Genomic DNA, 23171 nt, shown 5'->3' on the forward strand with positions numbered 1-23171 from the left:
CAGGGAAGCCCAAGAATACTGGAGTGGGTAGCCTATCCCTTCTCCAGCCGATCTTCCCGACCCAGGAATCAAACTGGGGTCTCCTGCAGTGCAGGTGGATTCTTTACCAACTGAGCCATCAGGGAAGCCCTCAATTCCTGGAGTCAGATTTAACAGCAAGACCAATGCAGAGTGAAAGTAGCCTGATGGGAATGCAAAGAGTGGTCTACCAAACCTGCACCTTCACACACACAAGCCTCACTAGGAAAAATAATGAAGGAAGGGTGGTCAGTCTGTTTCCCTCTTATTAGAGAGGACCTAAAGCAGATGACCTTCTCTGAGGATGAGCAGGTCGTGTGACGTGTGCCACCGGTACCTGAAAGAACTGGCACTGGGCAGACGCCGACGCCGACTCGGCGCCAGGGACGTGCTCTGCAACATTCCCTGGGCCTCAGCAGTGGAAGCAAAAGCAGTCGGAGCAGGAGTGTCCACCCAGTGCAGTGACTCGAGAGACCGGACGGGGAGCTACTGCGGGGGCCCCTGAGCGGAGCTCTACTCAGCCCTGGGGCCTGCTAGCTGCTCATGGGTGCCATGTAGGCGTGCAAACCTCAGAGGGAACTGTGAGGTGAGCCTGCAGCCGTCAACAGAAGGCCAAAATCTCCTATCTGACAAGAAACATTCTTAGTTTTCCTCAATGATTCTGCAGTTTAATAAATCTATTACTAAATTGATTAACTAAAGTTTTCTTAAGATGTTATTCTTCATTTCTTGAAAATAATAAAAATAGGTTGTTTTAAAGAAGGAAAATAGGCAGAAAGCAGAGGCAGGTCACTCAGCTCTTCTAGTGCTGTATTTGGGAAACCGATTTTTCCTCATCCTTCTTCAGTCTCATAATTTCATCTTCTCTCCCACATATGACCCTCTCCTCTCCTCCAAGGAAGACATCCAGCCTCATACGAGAGCCTGATCGACTCCAACGTGCCAATGAGCCACTGTTCCAATACCATTCTCGACACCCAGGCTCTTGTAAACATGAGTTCAAGTGGTACCACAGACTGACGCAGGACACGGTGAACCCCAGCACTTGCGTGTCTCTGGAGCTGCGGGGAGGAAGGGCATGCCTGCTCGGCCCAGGCCAGCACACAGCCCTGCACTGTGTGTTCTCCGCAAGAATGCGTTAGCGGTTGTTAAATAAACTCAAATACCGAGCACACAGAAATCGACCAAGAGGTCATTCACGCAGATAAACAAACACTCACAACTCCCATCTCTTCCCTAAGAAGACAAGGACCCCTTACATCTCTTAAAGTCTCTGGGATGGAAAAAAGTAAGCTTTTAAACTGAAAAAAAAAAAATCACTTCAGTTGGAAATTATGTGATTGTTTCTCCCAAGTATCAGAATGGCACCAAACATTCCAAAACAGTTCATCAAACTCTTCCTTAATTGGATCTCTTTGCTATACACCTGAAATACAACACTGTAAACCAATCATACTTCAATTCTTAAAAACACAAATCTTCAATTTGAAAATGAAGTTTATGAGGAAAAAGATAATTTTTAAACTCCAGGCAGAGATGGCAGTGCAACTGTGAAGCCTAGGTCCCTCTGCTGGGTAACACGCTTCACGCTCAGACACACACACACATCACACGCCATCGGCGCGGCCGCAGGAGACGCACCATCTGGATGGGCTTCTTGTGCAGGTCTCGCTCCGTCACCAGCTTCTCTTGGTCAGTGACATAGAGGCCCTTCTGAGCTAAGGCCTGGATGACGGCGTCATGGCCCAACAGGGGCTTCGCAGCATCGCTCCTGAGGATGAGGCTCCCAGCGCGGCAGTACAGCTCGGCGGAGAGCAGCAGGCCGACCACGGGCGGCTTGATGTGCTCCTGGTCATACTGGTCCGTGTAGAACGGCTCTCGGAGCTCCTCTGGCACATTCTCTACAAAGATTAAGGGGGAAACGTTCTTACAAGATTTGTATAAAAGAAACACAGTTTATTTAATAGCATCACTTATATCGTGAAAGATTTCTTTTAGAAACAACAATAACCCTTTAACTGAACAGATGATTTATCTGACCACGGCAGACAGTCTGGAATGAGAAAGAGAGAGAACTTTCCTTTACGGAAGATACTGTCCGAGTGCATCCCGAAAGCCACCGCCAAGCATCACGGAGAAACGCCTCCTGAGCCCAGCAACTCGGGGGAAAGCGCTCCCACACGAGCGCTCAGACACACAGGACGAGGGCAAGATTCCCAGAAGCCCATGTCAGTGAGTCCCCTCCCGTCCAAGCGGCCCACCAGGAAAGGCGGCTGACAGCCGCTTCAGGGACCCCAGGCCTCGACAGCTGAGAGTGTAACATCGCCTGCCCACCGTCCACTGTGCCCTGGCCTCCCCCTGCTGGCCTCTCCCGCCCTGCTTGGCCTGTTGAGGGGCAGTTAGAGCTGAGGTTCAAGAAGAACCACCCTCAAACATCCCGAAGGCCAGAAAACCCTGTTACTACACCACCCCCGACCGCCCCTGTCCGACCCCACTGAAGCCCTCCTGGGTGCCTGACCCGTCTGCCCCAGGGAGACAGACGGGCAGCTGAGCAACGGGACCAGGCTCTGAGCGTCTCTCTGGAGGCCAGGCCACTCCCCAGGAAGAAGGCCCGGCGAGAACGAGCGTCCCCCCCCGCCAACCCCCGCGAGGAAAGGCGGGCGTCTCAGCAGCAGCACAGGTACAGCTGCAGTCACAGGGCCCGGGCCGCCGCCACCAGGCCTCGTCCGCCTTCTCTGGAGAGTCAGGGTTCACGGCCACTCACTGTCGACTTCAGGAGCTTCCGGAAGAGGCAGCTTTACTGTCAGCTCAGGAATGTCACGGCATGAACAGAAGTCCAAAGAGCGTATTCACCAGCATTAATATACTCTGTAGCAACTTTACCTTAAAGCTTTTGAAAAGTCCAATCATTTAGAAAAATATCTTCATCAAGTAACAGTATTATAATTACTGCATGTTCATTTTACATACCAGTATGGGTTGCAGGGAATTCAAGGATTTAGAAATAATCCCTACACCCAAGGACCTAACAATCTACAAATGGTCTAGACAGATCAAGTTTGTCAATTCAGAAACTGGAGACAACAGTTTAAGCAACAAACGACCCAGCACAAAATGAGAGAGACCGAGTGTGTGCTTCAAGTTCAAAGCAGTAGGCACCATGGCAGGCTGACCCAACTGCATCCAGAAAAACAGGAGGGAAAGAGCAAGCAGAAACTGCAATCAGAGGGGGTAAAGAGAGTCTCTAAACAGGAGGGGGAAGAGGAAGACAGAAGACCCAACAACTCGGGCAGAGAAAGGGTTCCGGTAGGAGGACAGAAAAGGTATGGACCCAACAGAAGCAGAAGATATTAAGAAGAGGTGGCAAGAATACACAGAAGAACTGTACAGAAAAGATCTTCACAACCCACATAATCCTGATGGTATGATCACTCACCTACAGCTAGACTTCCTGGAATGTGAAGTCAAGTGGGCCTTAGGAAGCATCACTATGAACAAAGCTAGTGGAGGTGATGGAATTCCAGTGGAGCTATTTCAAATCCTGAAAGATGATGCTGTGAAAGTGCTGCACTCAATATGCCAGCAAAGTTGGAAAACTCAGAAGTGGCCACAGGACTGGAAAAGGTCAGTTTTCATTCTAATCCCAAAGAAAGGCAATGCCAAAGAATGCACAATTGCACTCATCTCACACGGTAGTAAAGTAATGCTCAAAATTCTCCAAGCCAGGCTTCAGCAATACATGAACCGTGAACTTCCAGATGTTCAAGCTGGTTTTAGAAAAGGCAGAGGAACCAGAGATCAAATTGCCAACAACCGCTGGATCATCAAAAAAGCAAGAGAGTTCCAGAAAAACATCTATTTCTGCTCTAATGACTATTGCAAAGGCTCTGACTGTGTGGATCATAACAAACTGTGGAAAATTCTGAAAGAGATGGGAATACCAGACCACCTGACCTGCCTCTTGAGAAATCTGTATGCAGGTCAGGAAGCAACAGTTAGAACTGGACATGGAACAACAGACTGGTGCCAAACAGGAAAAGGAGTACGTCAAGACTGTATATTGTCACCCTGTTTATTTAACTTCTATGCAGAGTACATCATGAGAAATGCTGGGCTGGAAGAAGCACAAGCTGGAATGAAGATTGCCGGGAGAAATATCAATAACCTCAGATATGCAGATGACACCACCCTTATGGCAGAAAGAGCCTAAAGAGCCTCTTGATGAAAGTGAAAGAGGAGAGTGAAAAAGCTGGCTTAAAGCTCAACATTCAGAAAACTAAGATCGTGGCATCCAGTCCCATCACTTCATGGAAAATAGATGGGGAAACAGTGGAAACAGGGACAGACTTTATTTTGGGGGGCTCCAAAATCAGTACAGATGGTGACTGCAGCCATGAAATTAAAAGACGCTTCCTCCTTGGAAGAAAAGTTATGACCAACCTAGCTGCTGCTGCTGCTGAGTCGCTTCAGTCGTGTCCAACCCTGTGTGACCCCGTAGACGGCAGCCCACCAGGCTCCCCTGACCCTGGGAGTCTCCAGGCAGCAACACTGGAGTGGGGTGCCATTTCCTTCTCCAAGGCATGTTCAAAAGCAGAGACGTTACTTTGCCAACAAAGGTCTGTCTAGTCAAGCTACAGTTTTTCCAGTGGTCATGGATGGATGTGAGGGTTGGACTATAGAGAAAGCTGCGTGCCAAAGAACTGATGCTTTTCAACTGTGGTGTTGGAAAAGACTCTTGAGACTTGGACTTCTTGAGACTTCTTGGACTTGCAGTTCCTTGGACTGCAAGGAGATCCAACTACTCTATCCTAAAGGAAATCAGCCTTGAATATTCACTGGAAGGACTGATGCTGAAGCTGGAACTCCAATACTTTGGCCTCCTGATGCGAAGAGCTGGCTCACTGGAAAAGACGGTGATGCTGGGAAAAACTGAAGGTGGGAGGAGAAGGGGATGACAGAGGATGAGATGGTTGGATGGCATCACCGACTCGATGGATATGAGTCTGAGTGAACTCCGGGAGTTGGTGATGGACAGGGAGGCCTGGCGCGCTGCAGTCTATGGGGTTGCAAACAGCCACGACTGAGCGACTGAACTGAGCTGAAGGATCTGCCGACAGTTTTACAGGAGGAAAGCGACCCATTATGACTGATGTCTGGGGACAGTTAATCTAGTATTCAGTACTGACGGTGAGGCTGCAGAGATCAGGAAATGACATCAGAAGGAGGCAGAGCAGCAATGCCAACAGGAAGGGAAGGACAGGGACACCCTGAGGGCCCAAGCACAAAGCAGCGAGAAGGGGTCAGACGGCGCCCAGAGGTGATCAAGGCAAGAGGCACGCCACCAGCAGAGGGAGGGAGACCAAGGAAGCTTCTGCTGCAGAAGCAGGACCGTGACTTTAGCTCCAGACATGCTGAGCTTGGAACAACAGCAAAAATACCCAAGTGGAAATATGGGAAAGGCAACTGGGGATACTGGACTGTGGAAAGAGGTCAGGAGTAGCTGGACCAATTTGGGATTTTGGAGACATCTAAAAATATCATCCTCATTTAATAATTGAAAACTCTTTCCTTCCTTCAGAGCCGCATTAACCAGCTGTGAGCCAGCCTTAAACCTGACAGACTCCACAGGGTGATGGTCAGCCTTGTTACAAACCACAGAATGCAGGGTCAGTGTCCATTCAAATTCTTGTATCCCAGGAACTAAACGGAAGCTACTAGTAGAACAAATTTAAAAGTGAAATAATTTGATTTTAAGATGATTATAAAATGTATACATGATAGAATTTTTTCCTACAACAATGAAAAGTGACCATCACAGGTGACTTGGTACCCAAACGCCAGTCGTGCAAACTGACTGCTCATCATCAACCTACAAACTTTCCACCACAGTGTACATCCAATCACATCTACACACTGCGTTCACATCCTTCCCCACCCATGAGCTTTATCACAACTTGGTAAAACTGTCAAACCAGACAATATACACATAAATATTAGGACTGTGTTAATAACAACAGAATGGGAAAGACTAGAGATCTCTTCAAGAAAATTAGAGATACCAAGGGAACATTTCATGCAAAGATGGGCTCAATAAAGGACAGAAATGGTCTGGACCTAACAGAAGCAGAAGATATTAAGAAGAGGTGGCAAGAATACACAGAAGAACTGTACAAAAAAGATCTTCACGACCCAGATAATCATGATGATGTGATCACTCACCTAGAGCCAGACATCCTGGAATGTGAACTCAAGTGGGCCTTAGAAAGCATCACTACGAACAAAGCAAGAAGAGGTGATGGAATTCCAGTGGAGCTATTTCAAATCCTGAAAGATGATGCTGTGAAAGTGCTGCACTCAATATGCCAGCAAATTTGGAAAACTCAGCAGTGGCCACGGGACTGGAAAAGGTCAGTTTGCATTCCAATCCCAAAGAAACGCAATGCCAAAGAAAGCTCAAAATACCACACAATTGGACTCATCTCACACGCTAGTAAAGTAATGCTCAAAATTCTCCAAGCCAGGCTTCAGCAATATGTGAACTGTGAACTTCCAGATGTTCAAGCTGGTTGTAGAAAAGGCAGAGGAACCAGAAATCAAATTGCCAACATCCTCTGGATCATCGAGAAAGCAAGAGAGTTCCAGAAAAACATCTATTTCTGCTTTATTGACTATGCCAGAGCCTTTGACGGCATGGATCAGAATAAACTGTGGAAAATTCTGAAAGAGATGGGAATACCAGACCACCTGACCTGCCTCTTGAGAAACCTGTATGCAGGTCAGGAAGCAACAGTTAGAACTGGACATGGAACAACAGACTGGTTCCAAACAGGAAAAGGAGTATGTCAAGGCTGTATATTGTCACCCTGTTTATTTAACTTCTATGCAGAGTACATCATGAGAAATGCTGGGCTGGAAGAAGCACAAGCTGGAATGAAGATTGCCGGGAGAAATATCAATAACCTCAGATATGCAGATGACACCACCCTTATGGCAGAAAGTGAAGAGGAGCTAAAAAGCCTCTTGATGAAAGTGAAAGAGGAGAGTGAGAAGGTTGGCTTAAAGCTCAGCATTCAGAAAACGAAGATCATAGCATCCAGTCCCATCACTTCATGGCAAATAGATGGGGAAACAGTGGAAACAGTGTCAGACTTAATTTTGGGGGGCTCCAAAATCACTGCAGATGGTGACTGCAGCCATGAAATTAAAAGACACTTACTCCTTGGAAGGAAAGTTATGACCAACCTAGATCGCATATTGAAAAGCAGAGACATTACTTTGTCAACAAAGGTCCGTCTAGTCAAGGCTATGGTTTTTCCAGTGGTCATGTATGGATGTGAGAGTTGGACTGTGAAGAAAGCTGAGTGCAGAAGAATTGATGCTTTTGAACTGTGGTGTTGGAGAAGACTCTTGAGAGTCCCTTGGACTGCAAGGAGATCCAACCAGTCCATCCTAAAGGAGATCAGCCCTGTGTGTTCTTTGGAAGGACTGATGCTGAAGCTGAAACTCTAGTATTTTGGCCACCTCATGCGAAGAGTTGACTCATTGGAAAAGACCCTGATGCCGGGAGGGGTTGGGGGCAGGAGGAGAAGGGGACGACAGAGGATGAGATGGCTGGATGGCATCACCGACTCAATGGACGTGAGTCTGAGTGAACTCCAGGAGTTGGTGATGGACACGGAGGCCTGGTGTGCTGTGATTCATGGGGTCACAGAGAGTTGGACACGACTGAGCGACTGAACTGAACTGACGCTCACTAAGGGCTTTTCTGTGCACGCAGTGTGCACGCATCCTGTCTTCAATACGAACAATGCTCCTGTCCCTGTTCTACATACAAGGAACTCAAGATAGGTACTGTGCCAAAGGTACACAGCTGATAAATACAGAGTCTTAACTGTAAACCATGTAGCTAAACAGATTCAAAAATAACAATGGTCTGCCAGGATCACCAAACTGGAAGGTGGAAGAGGACAGCTTAGGGGCTATTTTCATTGTGCTATGATGTACCCACAAGTATAAGTTATGACAGTGTAAGTTTCAAAAAATTTCAATGCAAGGAAAAGGGAAAGGAGGCATAGCAAGTCTCAGAATGTTTTAAGATTATGACAAAAACAGATCATTCCATCCCTAAAGAATGCAAAACTGCGTACTGGGTATCGTAAAGTAAGGCCGTTTTAAGAGCAAGACTTCAAGAGCTGCATATGCTGAAAAGACAATGTCAAAAATGTTTATCATTTTGCAAACAGTACAAAACTGTCGTTCTTTAAAACAACAGTTTGGAGTTGTATCACTTTTTATATCAAATTAACTGAAACTGCATATTAGAAAATAAATAGGCAAAATCAAAGGTAAGAAGTTTCACCCTCCCCTTCATCCCCAGAGTACAAGAAGATAAGACACTAATACTTGAGAAAACTGAAACTCCACTCCCAGAGTTGCAACAGGGAAGAGACAAGTTTTTCTTGCGTACCAGGACTGAAGCGAGAACCTACCACGCTCATGTTACTATAAGTAAACCCTGGCTAGAGCAAAGCTTTGAAACTCACAACCACCTGAGAGGCTTGGGCACAGGCAGAGAGCACGGCAACCATCCTGCTCAGGGCCCTTCCCCATAGAGCTGAGTCAGCAGTAGTAACGGTATGAGGGGAGTGCATTTCAGAAATGTCACTACTCAGCCAGGGGAATGCTGCCTTAATTTCCGAATCTAAAAACTGTGTCTAAGACAATTACTAAGACAGAATCTGTGAGTATCAAAAACTCCAAGTGAAAGTAAACCCTAGAGCTTGAACTCTAAATCAACCAAAAGACACAAAAACGATCAGTAACATTAAAGAAAAAAAAAATCCTAGTACCAGTAATCAAAGATTAAGTTACAAAGAGTCTGCCTATCAAAATGACGAACAGTTCCTAAACCCACTGTTGACAAGGAGGGACTCACCCAGGCCCAGGCCTCTTATTCCCACAACTCACACCGCAGGAGCTCTGTGGCCGATGCCCCCGGAGCACGCAATGGACATCCGATAGTTGGAAACGTTACTTTGTAAAGTTTTAGTCATTGGCCTTGTTCTAAACATATGCACAGATTTCAAATTTCCCCTCAAGTCCCAGACTCTGCACTAGCAATCCCAATTTACTCCTCCTATCTGCTTTGAAAGCCCTGAGAATTCCCTCTAGGCCACCTGACTTCTGCAGCAGCATTCCCTCTCAAAACCTGAGTGGTTTTAAGTTAGCCTAATTCGCCAGCAGCAGGAAGCAGCACGGCAGAGTGCTGCCATGCTGGCGCTCTGGAGTCCTGTCCTACTTGATGGGGGTCCCTGAGTGCAGTCATCCTCCCTGAGTTCAGGCCGCCCCCCTCTGCCCACGCGTGTCAGGTGTCTGTCTCCCCAGCTCTGGGCCTCACCCTCTGCCCCCCCGGGCCGGCCGGCGTGCCACAGACACTGAGTCTCTGGGCTCCACAAGGCCCAGTTGGCCTGTGAGCCATCATCCCCAGACCCCTCTTCCCATCGGTCATCCTGTGCTCATGACTGCTGTCCCATGATATCCGGGTCTGCTATTCCCTCCACACCGCAGCCTCCAGGAGAGCGGGTCCTTCCCCATCCTCGGCATCAACACCCAGAAGGGCGCCCGGAGCACAGCACAGGCAGGGGCTCCCTGTCCCTCCACGCCGCGCCCCAGGTGTGAAGTCCCTACCCCACCCCTCCCGCTGCCCTGAGAGACACAAGGGCCTCTTCCGAGCTGCATATCCTCAGCAGCCTCCAGGATGCAGGGGAACCTCAACCCCAAGCCCAGAGCCAGGTTCCTGGGCGGCAGGGGCAGTAACGCACAGGGCGAGGGGACGGCGAGGGCGAGCTCCGTGGAGCCGGCCTCCGATGGGAAGAGCCAGCGAGAGCACACGGCGACTACCACGCGCCTGTGACGGCGACAGAGCGCCCGAGCTGCAGGTCACGTCTGCTGAACCCCGGCAGCTGCGAGAGCACACCTCCATCCTGGTCTCCAAGACCCTCCCACGAAAGCAACCAGGACTCCTCAAGAAGTGGCTGCTTCCTCCCGAGCTGGACCAGCAAAGCACACGCTCAGCTAAGAATACGTGCGTGCGCGTGCCAGGAAGTGTCAGAGCCAACAGGGGACCGTGTCAGCTCGCAGGACTCCACTGGAAGGAGACTCCAATCAGCCAAACCTAAGACAATCTGAACACCAAATAAATAATGACAATAAGCGATTATAACCCACTTGAATGAATGAGAATGTCCACCCTGATGTAACCAAATAAATGAATAAGTGTGTGAAAGAAAAAGAAGGGAAAACTCTTCCTTGTAGCAGAATGCCAACTAAAACTGGGATACAGTAAACAGGTAATAACTGACTCAAGCAAGAATCACTGTGGGTGCTAAGCCAATGGGCCGAAGTTTGATGAACAAGATGTTTCAAATTATCTCCCCACAAATTGCTTCTTAATTAAAAATGGTAAATAATAATTTCACAGTGGAGAAAAGTAGCAGATACCACCTGAAGCAAGAGGTCAAAGTCTGGAGTTGCCTGGTGGCACATGCAGGGGACACGGGTCGACCCCTGGTCCGGGAAGATTCCACATGCTGAGGAGGAACCACTAATCCCTGCACAACTCCCGACGCCCACACGCTCCAGGGCCCTTGAGACACAACCACTGCGCCCGCGTACTACAGCTACTGAAGCTCGTGCAGCGAGAGCCCGTGCTCCACAACGAGAGAAGCACCATGACTAGAGTGCCCACAGGCAGAAACAAAGACCCAGGGCGATCAAAAAGAAATAATTTTTTTTTAAAGAGATTAAAGTCCACCTCACCAACTGAATGCACGTCGTGTGCCTCTGACACGACCCACTGGAAACACAGCGCCGCTTCTGCGGTCACCTTGCCCGACCTGCGGGACTTGACTCTATCATGAAGACACGTTTGACAGATCCACATCGAGGGACCTTCTGTGAAATAAGTGGCCTACAGTTTTTCTAAGATAAAAACACACTTTAATAAAGGAAACAAACAGACACTGCAGGCTCAGACATGCCGGGGGTGCTGAGAGCTGGGACTTCCCACGTCTCCCCCACCCCCAGCCGTCCGATCCTGGGAGGCCAGAGGGTGGGGGACCAGAGGGCGGGGCTGCCCAGTGGTTCCCCTCGGGTGCCTCCTGGGTGCCCTGGGCCAGGCCCCCAGGAAGGCAGGGGGCACCAAGGTGCCCCTGCCACCGGAGAGACAGGAGAGAAGGGGCGGTGGAGGGGGTGTGGGGAGGGAGGGAGGGGAAAGAGAGGAGACGTCGGAGGACAAGAGGGAAGAAAGCCAAAGACGACGGTGCTGGGAGGGGTGCAGGGCCTCAGCCCCCGGGCCTCCACCGCTCCTGTCCAGGGCAGGGCTCTGTGCACTGGTTCTTCTTACTGCCTAGGGGCTCCTGCTGGGACAGTGCCAGCAGCCAGACCCTGTCACGGGGGCGGGGGGGCGGGGGCAGAGGTCCAGGGAGCGGGGGCCGCCCTGCGGGGACCAGCCTCCTCGTGCAAACAGACAGCACCCAAGGCAGGGACCTGAGGCCCACCCCCGCACGCGGCGGGGTGGCAGGCTTCACCACGCCAGCATCATGAAGACGAGGACAGACTGACAAGCCAGCCGGGTTACAGAGCTGACAGGGCCAAGCCAATTAAACATGGTGCATGATCCCGGGCAGCTCTGGGCAGAGAAGAAAGTAGCAGCAAAGGACACTCAGACAATGGCAAAGCTGAACGCAGGGTCAGATGATGTAACGTCAAGCTAAATTTCCCGATTCTTAAAATGTTCAGATTATCTGAGACTTACTATTCATCTTAGGAGACAGCCTGAAGCATTTAGGGGTGGAGGATACAGTGTCTCCAATTCATTCTCAAACAGTTCAGGAAATATTATACATATGCATGTATACATACACACGCGTGTACTTGTGTCAGGGAAAGGGAAAGAATCACAGAACAAATGGGACAGAATGTCCACAGCCGATGACTCTGGGTGAGGGGTGCTGGGGAGCTCCTCCTATTTTCAGACGTTTGAAATTATGCTGAGAAAATCCCCCCATCAGTCTTCTTCCCGTGCTCCTCACATCACAGACCCACAGCTCCTTCCAAGTGCACAAGCCTGGGGCCTGGGCGTCCTCACTGGCGCCTCCCCGTCCCTCAAGCCCCAGGTCAGACCCGTCACCACGCCCAACCCAAGGCCCCCCCTTCTCAGAGTCCCAACGCACACCTCCCGTCCCGCCCTCAGGACTCTTCGTCTGAACTTCGTCGGTCGGAAGGCCAATCTTCCGCACTCGGCGTCAGTTCTCTCCCACGTCTGTCTCTGCAACGTCACTCTTGCCCTGCTTCAAGCCACTCTCTACTGTAGCCAGAGTCTGCTTCTTTCCCGTGGACAGACTGGACCAGGTGACACACCACACCGAGCCTCAGGGCTTTCGATGATGTCCAACTTCTGCAAGGACCCAGCGCCTTCCTCTGACCCCCAGGAAAGTGGCCCAAGCCTGCCTGCATCCCTGGATCGCGCAGGGCCCCTGCTGGCCACGCAGCCTCGGGACCACACTCCTGTCCTCTGCATAGCCTCTGACACCCCGGTCGCGTGTTCTTTCTCCTACTCTTCACTCTCTTCCAGATTCTCAGGGGACACTGACCCATCAGCTTGGTCCAATTTCTCCTCAGTAAACGGCAAGAGCAGAGCAGTTACCCTGCCTCTCCTTTACGTTAGAAAATGCACTTTTACTTTAAAGACTACTCAGTTCTACTAAAAAAAAATGCATATGTTTGTAAGATAGATGCGAAACTTTAAAGATATTTGAAGTATAGGTAACTACTAGGAAATGAAAAGTCTGTTAGCCACAGACAGAACTCAAGGAATGTACCGCGTAAAGGTAAGTGCTGAGCAGTGTATGTACACAGAAAGGCAATGTTGTTGTTCACTCGCTCGGTCGTGTCCGACGCTTTCCGACCCCGTGGACTGCAGCACACTAGGCTTCCCTGTCCTTCACTACCTCCCGGAGTTTGATCAAATTCATGCCCATCGAGTCAGTGATGCCATCCAACCATCGCATCCCTCCGCTGCCCTCTTCTCCCTTCACTTTTTCCCAGCATGAGGGTCTTTTCCAATGAGCTAGCTCTTGGCATCAGGTGACCAAAGTATTGCACTTAAGTTTTAGCATCAGTCCTTCCAATGAATATTCAGGACTGATTTCCTTTAGGATTGACTGGTTTGATCTCCTTGCTGTCGAAGGGACTCTCAAGAGTCATCTCCAACACCACAGTTCAAAAGCATCAATTGTTCAGTGTTCAGCCTTCTTTATGGTCCAAGTCTCACATCCGTACATGACCACTGGAAAAACTATAGCTTTGAAGTACACGGATCTTAGTCAGCAAAGTGACGTCTCTGCTTTTTAATATGCTGTCTAGGTTTGTCATAGCTTCCCTTCCAAGGAGCAAGTGTCTGTTTTAATTTCACGGCTGCAGTCACCGTCCGCAGTGATTTTGAAATCCAAGAAAATAAAGTCTGCCACTGTTTCCACTTCTTCCTCTTCTATTTGCCATGAAGTGATGGGACCATATGCCACGATCTTAGTTTTTTAAATGTTGAGTTTTAAGCCAGCTTTCTCACTTTCCTCTTTCACCCTCATCAAGAGGGTCTTTAGTTCCTCTTTGCTTTTTGCCATTAAGATGGTATCATCTGCGTATCTGACGTTTTTGATATTTCTCCCAGCAATCTTGATTTCAGCTCAAGATTCATCCAGCATGGCATTTCGCATAATGTACTCTGCATATAAGTCAAATAAGCAGGGTGACAATGTACAGCCTTGACGTGCTCCTCTCCCAACTCGGAGCCAGTCAGTTGTCCCATGTCTGGTTCTGTTGCTTCTTGACCCACATGCAGGTTTCTCAGGAGGCAGGTAAGGTGGTGTGGTATTCCCAACTCTTTAGGAATTCTCAATGAAGCAGATGTTTTTCTGGAACTCCCTTGCTTTCTCCATGATCCAGCGGATGCTGCCACTTTGATTTCTGGTTCCTCCGTCTTCTCTGAACCCCGCTTGTGCATCCTGAAGTTCTGGCTCGGGCACTGCTGAAGCCCAGCTTGAAGGGTTCTGAGTGTGCTGGCATGTGAGATGAGTGCAGCTGTACCACCCTATGGACATTCTTTGGCACTGCCCTTCTTTGGGACTAAAATGAAAACTGACCTTCTCCAGTCCTATGGCCACTGATGAGTTTTCCAACTTTGCTGACATACTTAGTGCAGTACTTTGACAGCATCATCTTTTGGGATTTTAAACAGCTCAGCTGGAATTCCATAAATATTTATGATAATTAAATATGCCTGAGACTAAGCAAACAACAGGCAATGAACACTACGTACATATGAACGCTTCACAGTCTGAATGCCTAAGTGAGCCGCCCGTTGGTGACGCTCACTCCGGCCTGCGCATCCTCTGCCCCAGAAGCCTGAGGCCCGCGCCGATGCAGCAGGCTTCCCAACATGCCTGGCGCGTGGGGAAGCTGCGGCAGGCGTGCTGTCCCTTGCCTCCCTGATGGAGTGAGTGTGTGGCCCGCGTCACTGTGGGCCTCCGTGTTCCAACCTCGGCTCCGACTGGTGGGACCACACCATCCCTAGGTGAGGCTGCTACAGTAGAAAGCGATGGGCAAAGCTCAGGACGGAGGGCAGGGGGTCCACTCTGTCCTACATGTGTTGACCCACCCCACCTCTCCCCTCGCTTCTCACTGTAAATTGATTTAACAAACCATGTGATATAAGCACTCTGATCTGGTCTGTGAGCTTTTCTGCTCCATGACCTTTGGGGTGGGTGCCTGGCAGTGCACCTGGAGGCTAGGGTTCATCGAGGACATTTCCCCCCAGGGTACCCAGACACTTAATTCAGGGAAGAATATTCCAAGTAACAAATGAAGAAGTCATGACAGAAAGAGAAATAACAAGACATTAAGTGCCTCCTGGTGGAAGTACAAAAACCTATGAAGTATGCAAAAAAAAAAAATCAAACATGAATCCGTTTAATTCTCTAAATTTAGCTGTCAGTATATAAGAAATACAGGGGGCCAAAAAAAAAAGGGGGGAGAGAGAAAGAGAGGTGTGTGTGTCAGTCGCTCAGTTATATCTGACTCTTGCGACCCCATGGACTGTAGACCACCAGGCTCCTCTGTCCAAGGGATTCTCCAGGCAAGAGTACTGGAGAGGGTTGCCATTTCCTTCTCCAGAGAGAGAGATAACAAATGGCAAAGACGGCCCTAATTCGACACTGACTGGAACAAACGAACTGGAAGACAAAGGAAGTGAAAGCACGAGTGGTGAGGTAGAGCGCAGGGCGATGGCAGGACTGCAGCCACGTTTGAACAGGGAGCCCCTCCGCAGCAGACGCCACGCGCAACCCGGTGCGCATGGCCGCACCGCTCACGGTGGCCGAGACACAGACGCAGCCTAGACGTCCGTCGACAGAGGAGCGGATCAAGAAGACGTGGCACATATATCCCAGGGTGTACTACTCAGCCATAGAAAGGAATGAAGCTGTGTCTTTGCAGAGGCATGGACGGCCATCACACAGAGTGCAGTGTCAGAAAGAGAAAACATCGTACCGTGACGCATGTGTACGGGATCTAGAAAAATGGTGCAGGTGAGCCTATCTGCAAAGAGAAACAGAGACACAGACAGAGAGACACACACAGGACACGGTGGGGGGGGTGGCGCGTGAGCTGGGAGGCTGGGATGGCCACCCACTATGGGCACCACGCATGAAGCAGGCAGCGCTGAGGCCTGCTGTGAGCACAGGAGCTCTGCCAGGCGCTCCGCGCGTAGCAGGAGCTAATGCAACACTGCCAAGCAACTAAACGCCAGTGAAAAAAGGAAAGGGAGCCCCGACTTTTGGAGACACTCGTACATTTATTGATGAAATGACTGGATGGCAGGGATTTGCTTCAAATAACGGGCAAGGGGACAGATAAATCAAGGTTGGCCATGAGCTGCTGACTGTGGAGGTTGGGTAAACAGTACATGGAAGCTTACTGTTGATATATATATATCTGAGATGTCCTATCATTGAGCAGCTTTGTCTATTTAAAGAGAAAGAAGGGTGTAAGAGAAGAGCAGAGCACTTTCTGTGATGCTGGGAAGAGCCCTGGCCTGTGTGGGACATGAGAGGACCCTGGAGTAGGGGCCATTCCTGAGTAAAAAAAAAAAAAAAAAATCACTCTTAACACTCCCCACAATATCATCTTTCCTTCTCTGTGTCCAGGCGACTTCCCACTAAATCTGCCTTCTGTACCTCTGGACTTGTGAATCTATGCCTGTCTCACCTCTTCAAATAATATGAGGTGTCAAAAGTAAAATTTCAAGGACTTACAGTCAAGCCCTCTAAAACCAATAAAAAAAAGGGGGGGGAGATAGCTTTAAAAAAAAAAAAAAAGGATAGTTCTGCTGTTTCAGAATCTGTTACAAAATTCTACAAAATGCACCAATCAGAGAAAAATTTACAAGTCAGCAATCTTGTAATTTGAATGTCATTTAAAAAAAAGAGAGAGAGAGAGAGAATGGAAAACAAGAAGTTGAAAGAGAATCTTGAAAGAAGCAGTAAAATGCCAGCAGAAAAAAATGAAACCATCTACTTTGAAACTTTCCTTTGCTGAAGCACAAATGTCATTTCAGATATATTTTACTTCAAGAGCCTAAAGTACTTAAAAATTAGCTCATACTCCCCATTTCAGAGCTAGAAAGTAGTCTGAAGGAACGAGCTAGGAGTGGGTGCTGCTAAACGCCTATGACACACAGGCTGCTGCCCACAGCAAGGATCCAGACAGCCGTGCTGCAGTGGGTCCTGCCTCACAGCTGCACATGAAGAAATATAGTATCTACTTAGTAGGGCCGTTCTCAGAATTAAAAAAATAATGCATATAAAATGCTCAAAATTATATCTGACACAAAGTATGTGTTCAATAAATTATAGTGGCTTTCTAAAAGAATCTAATGTGCCTAGGACAATTTACTTATCTACTAAATAAATACCACATTCCTTAATGTGACCCCTCAAGCAATCCCCACTTACCTTTCAAGCCAGATCTCCTGCACTCAGCACAGAGGCCTCCTGCAAGCTCAGGTCTCCGTTGCTGCGCTGACACACCCAGCTCTGGGCTCCCTGCCTGCACACGCACCAAGGGCTCCGCCTGCCGCGCCTGCTCTCCACTTGGCCCGCCGCCCTCCCCGTCCCCACCAGAATGCCAGCGCCCTCCACGGCGTCCCCGGCTCCTCCCCTTGCCCAGGGCACTGGCCAGCCCGCAGCTCCAGGGTTTTGCCTGGACTCTGCTATGGCCACACACTGACCGCACCTCCGCACCACAGCACAAGCTCTCAGCAGACAGGCCCGGTTCACAACCTGCAGCCTCTGACCCAGCTAAGAAGACCACCCACTGGAAACTTTCCCCTTCCAGGGCCTCAGGGTTTTTAGAGTTTCTTAATTCTCCTCCTAACTCAGATTGCTCTAATTCTGACTTCTCTTCTTCAGCCTCCTTCCGAAACTATTCTCAGTGTTCGCTACCCTAGATTCTGTCTCAAATCCTCTCTCCCTCTATGTCTCATCTCCTTCCCAGTTCAATGACACTTCATACACAGAAGATTCCCAAATTGCTATTTTGTAGCCTCGCCTGGTCAACCCTCCTCCATATCCACATTTACAGCTGCCTACCTTATTGGATTTCTCAGATGACATGTTTGGCCAACACATTAAGTTCAAGGTTCCCCAGAACAAAGCTGACTTCCCCTTCCCACTGGCTGCTCCAGTCACCGACAGCAAAGCTCAAGCAACCCGTTCTCCTTACAACTTCAGGTGACCACGCCCCCGACCCAGGCCTCCCAAATCCAGCCCTTTAGAAACACCAGGGACTAGGTCTCAGCAGTGTTTTTTCTACCTTTGCCTCTTTTCCGTTAATCCGACTCCCGGGTTAACAGGAACAGCGGGCATACAGGGCAGTGGCGAAGAGGGCAGCTGACCACAGGCGCGGGACACGCAGCCGCACGCTGGGGGGGCGAGGCTCTGAGCCCCGGGGCCTCGTGGCCTCATCAGCGGCCCTGCACAGCTTCCACCTCTCAAGGCTGTTATGAGGACCAAAATGAGAAGGAACACAGCAAGAGGCTGACACACGGGGACAACTCCATAAACATTACCGGCGTTTCCATGCTGCCACCTCAGCTCTCACGACCTCATGCCCAGACTCCTGCGAGAACTTCCCAAACCGGCCTCTCTGCTCCAGGCTCCCTTCACCACAGTGCTGGCCACTGAGATCGCAACTTCACACGTGCATGAGAGTCAGGTCTCATGCAGGATTTTGACAAAATGTATTGGGATATACAAAGAAACATAATAAGGAGTATTTATAGTATCAGATAAAAAAGCATATTAAATAAAAATAGCAGATAAATAGCATATTAAAAAGCAGAGACATTACTTTGCCAACAAAGGTCCATCTAGCCAAAGCTTTAATTTTTCCAGTAGTCATGTATGGATGTGAGATTTGGACCATAAAGAAAGCTGAGCGCAGAATTGATGCGTTTGAACTGTGGTGTTGGAGAAGACTCTTCCGAGTCCCTTGGACTGCAAGGAGATCAAACCAGTCCATCCTAAAGGAAATCAGTCCTGAATATTCATTGGAAGGACTGATGCTGAAGCTGCAATACTTTGGCCACCTGATGCGAAGAAGTGACTCATTAGAAAAGACCCTGATGCCGGGAAAGATTGAAGATGGGAGGAGAAGGGGACGACAGAGGATGAGATGGCATCACTGACTCAACGGACATGAGTTTGAGTAAACTCTGGGAGTTGGTGATGGACAAGGAGGCCTGGCGTGCTGCAGTCCATGGGGTCGCAGAGAGCTGGACACGACTGAGCAACTGAACTGAACTGATAATAGCAGATGGGCCCCCCAGGCGGCATTAGTGGTGAAGAGCCTGGCTGTCAACGTAAGAGACATAAGAGATCCAGGTTCAACCCCTGGGTCAGGAAGAGGGCATGGCAACCTATTCCAGCATTCTTGCCTGGAGAATCCCACAGACAAAGGAGCCTGGTCGGCTACAGTCCACGAGGCCACAAAGAGCTGGACATGACTGAAGTGAATTAGCACACACACGTATTAGCAGATGATTTTATACTCTGCTATATATACTCTGTAGTTCATACCACATACTACATGATACAAAAGGGAGAAAGACAGTTGATAAGGTTGAAATGATAAAGCGACACCAGGAAGTGGGTCTTAAGTTCTACGTGAAGAACAAACGCTGGCAATTCCCTGGTGGTCCAGTGGTTAGGACTCCAGTGTTAGGGTAAAGAAGCGGCATTTTCACTGCCATTGCCCAGGTTACACGATCAAGAAAAAAGAACTCCAAATGTGAGAACTCTGCAAACTTAAAGCACAGTTATACCACTGCATAAATGGGTGAAGCTATTCAAATACACCAGACACAGCACAGTTCAACTTTTCCTTCTGCAATTTGCTTAAAATAATTAGAGCATCTTACCTGCTTACTGGATAAAATTCACCTAAACAAACTTGTTATTCATTTGATCGAAGTTGTATCTGCCTCCTCCCACAAAATAAACTATTAAGATTTGGGTTATCTGGAACATTTTCAGTGTAAAGAAAAATAATATGATTCCAAGCTCAAATTAAGTAAATACTCCGTCTGCTCTCTAGGTATCACAATGCCAGTGCTTTATTTATTTTTTAAAGTTCAATAACTTCATACTATGCCCACAATTGATTTCCAACTATCATCTTAAATGAGTTTTCCAATATATAGTTCTAAAATTTCATATGTCAAAAGTTAGAAAGTTTCTCACAGAAAAAGACTAAATCAGCACCTGAGAATCCTACATGCCATCGTTAAAGAAGGGATGTTCATAAGTCATAACTTAAAAGGGAGCTAGTGTTCTGAATGATTCACTGAATACCACTAGGCAATACCTCTGAAATATGCTGTCTGCTAACACCTGTCATAAAACAGTGTCTGCAGCAAATGCAGAAAATTTACATCCAAAGAAATGAAACCTTACCTTTTTTCTACTCATCCCATATAAGTTTATACTTTGAAAGACTGTTGAATAAGAATAAACAAAATGTACATACATAACCTTCACAATAATACACTAATTTCTCCTTACTAAGTGACTTTTGCATTGGAGAAGGAAATGGCAACCCACTCCAGTATTCTTGCCTGGAGAATCTCAGGGACAGAGGAGCCTGGTGGGCTTCCGTCTAGAGGGTTGCACAGAGTCGGACACGACTGATGCGACTTAGCAGCAGCAGCAAGTGACTTTCTTATGGTTTTTTAAGCTTGTTTTTCATTCCATTTTGAATCTGACTTTTATCCATGCCAATAGCTGCCAAGACAAATATAAGTGCCAACGTTATTCATCTAAACCATCTGAGAGTAATATCTGCCATTATTTAAAGAAAACAAATAAGTAAACAAGACTTTTAACATGTACTATATGGACATTTTGCACACCTGGCAGATAAGAGGCTTACTCTGCAGAGTGGCGGAAGGAGGAAAGACTTGCAGGACCCGCCAGATGTTTAATCTTGGGCGAACGGGCCTGAGCTTGTTCCCTCATCTGTGAAACGAGAACACTGTCCTTCCAGAGGGATGCTGTGGGACTAACAGGGCAGTGTGTCTGAAGCATGAGACACAGAAGAGGTGTGCCTGCTCCACCCACACCCAAGCCTTTAGAGTCAGACACTCAAGTCAAAGCTCGTGTCTGCCCTTATTCAAAGTGTGACCGTGGGGAAGCTGTTTAACCTCTCTCTGCACTGGGGACCTTGCATTTTTAGACGAGGAGCAGGCTACCTACATCAGAGCTGCTGTGGGCCCTGAGCGTACAACAGAACGCACAGCATCTCACACGTCTCCCGCACACAACACATTCCATGGGTGCTCTGCTTCTTCCTCTTCTCTTCTCCAAGCAGGTGCTATGCCTGCTCCTCAAGAGGTCCGGAATCTAGTAAACCTGGCTGACATGCACCCAGAGAGCAGGCCTTTTTCTGGTCAGGAATCCTCACGAATCCAGGGCAACATGGCCATCTGTACTACAAGATTCTTCTCAGTTTCAGGAGGGAAGAAAATATTTTTGCTATCCCCTCTGCATTCCCACAGAGGTGGAAATATAAATTTCTCTTTTTCCATCTTTTCTAAGTACTTAAATAGCTTCCATTTCTCCTCTAAATGGATATTAGCTTCAGGAAACAAAAATACTCTGAACACTGTGTGTCTCCTCCCAGATGCTACTCTACACATTCAGTTTCAACAAAATCTCTAAGATCTAAATTATTTCAAAGTAAATTTTTTACTATATTTACTCCTGATGCCAGTTTTAAAACCTTTAACATCTTTCTACTTCAATACAAAGCATGAGAATTCAAATAAAACAAAAGCTGTCATAAACATCAAATCCCAGTAAGGTTTAGTTTCCCTCAAAACTAATTCAAATAATTTTCTAAACGCTGAGATTCATTCGCTAACTAAATATGCGGTCCTGTTAGTCACCTGTGTATGTATTCAGCTGTGTATGTTTGAACAGTTAAGAATGAATTAAACCATTTACCCACACATTTTCATGGTCCTAAATCTGGAAATAAGCCATCCTCTTACCCTCAAAAGAAAAAAAAACAAAAAACCTGTATTTAACATCTGGAGAAAAGTCTGTAAACACTAAGAAACTTTTCAAAAGATATTTTACTATCCAAAACTTATTAACTAGGGCACAGAAATCTTACACAATGAATCAAAGCTGTCAGACGACACCGCCTTCATGCAAAAATCTCCGAGTGAAAAGCTAAATCTTTCAGAGCTCCCCAACAGGGGCTCCTAAAGCCCCAGTCAAGGAATTACACAGGAGGCCCTTTTCCTGTTATTTTGCAAAGACTGAGTTAAGGTGGGAGTGTCTAACTTCCACTGTGCTATACAGTTTGTGTCAACAGCACATGCCCTCAAAAAACTCTTCTGTTAAAAAAAAATTTTTTTTTAATCCCACAGTAGGGAGTTGTTGTTTCTCTTAATTTATGAAGCCAAAATGTTTGGAAAAAGGAATGTGTCTGAACACGAAATGAAAACAGTACGTGACAGTCAGCAAGCTAAATACTGGGTTTAAATAACTGGTCTAACAGAGCCTGGACCGTGTACGGGAGGACACAGGCTTAAAGAAGGACCACAAAAACTAAAAACCTGCACTCGGCCGGGGGCCACCGTACAGCCCACGGAGCCTGACTCGCAGCCATGGTTACAAATGTCAGAATCAATGTAGTCTGTGTGCCAGCCGCCTCCTTCCAATAATAACGAAACCAACTCAGATTTCTCGGCGCTGTAATCACTGCTATGACTGCGGGGGGAATGAATGCAGCACAATGAGGAAACACCACAAATTAAAACCACCCCGTGTAAAAACGTGACAAAATTGGTCACTGGAGGGGGATAAAAACACAGAAAACAGCAAACATCCACTTCTGCTGTCCAATAAAAGGAATCTGGCGCATCCCACCTGCCCAAACCGGAGGCTCTTGACCGAAGAGCAAGCCGGTGTTACCCCCCCTTCTCCTCCTCGCATCGCCCATCGCGTCCCCGAGCCTGTGCGCCGAGCCAGGCGGGGGGGGGGGGGGGGGACCAGAGGACGGAAACAAAACCGGGATGCGCGCAGCTGCGGGGGAGGGAGGCACGGGGCGGCCACCGCCTACCTGTCCCGAAGGCCTTGGCCACCAGCCAGGCCAGATTGCAGGCGATTTTGGCCCTGGAGAAGTCGTAGTGGTCGAAGGGCTTGATGGCCGGAACAATGAACGTCCTCCTCCCGTCCCGGGGGTCCGCGGCATCCCCCATCCTCACGCGCTCCGGGCGCCGGCCCACCCTTCACATGGCGCGGCCGGCCGCGGGGCCGGGGGGTCGGGGTCCCGGCCGGAGTCCCCGGGCCGCTCAGAGCATCGGGCAGGCCCCGCGCGCCCGGCCCGGGGCGAGGCGACGCCGCGTCCGGCCGCCCCGCGAGCCTCCCGCGAACGCGCGTGCGGGCGCCTCCCCTTTGTCTCGGCGCAGCCCGGGCCCGGGCGCGGCGGGGGCGTCCTCAGCGGTCACGTCGCGGGGGCCGTCCAGCCAT

At 48.7% G+C, this 23171-nt stretch overlaps 1 protein-coding gene across 4 annotated transcripts in view; it reads right to left on the reverse strand.

Annotated features, from left to right (window-relative positions):
- CAMSAP2 (calmodulin regulated spectrin associated protein family member 2) overlaps window positions 1-23137 on the reverse strand; it is a 98263-nt gene extending 75126 nt beyond the window's left edge. For all 4 annotated transcript variants that reach the window (XM_040263231.1, XM_040263230.1, XM_040263229.1 and 1 more), the window contains exons 1-2: window positions 22762-23137; window positions 1660-1919 (exon numbers count right to left, since the gene is read on the reverse strand). In XM_040263231.1, coding sequence (XP_040119165.1) covers window positions 1660-1919; window positions 22762-22900 — 399 coding nt within the window. In that variant the 5' untranslated portion in view covers window positions 22901-23137. The remainder of the gene's footprint in view (window positions 1-1659; window positions 1920-22761) is intronic.
- Window positions 23138-23171: the final 34 nt, after the last annotated feature.

Source organism: Oryx dammah, unplaced genomic scaffold (assembly GCF_014754425.2).
Source record: "Oryx dammah isolate SB20612 unplaced genomic scaffold, SCBI_Odam_1.1 HiC_scaffold_21, whole genome shotgun sequence".
NCBI classification, from domain to species: Eukaryota; Metazoa; Chordata; class Mammalia; order Artiodactyla; family Bovidae; genus Oryx; species Oryx dammah.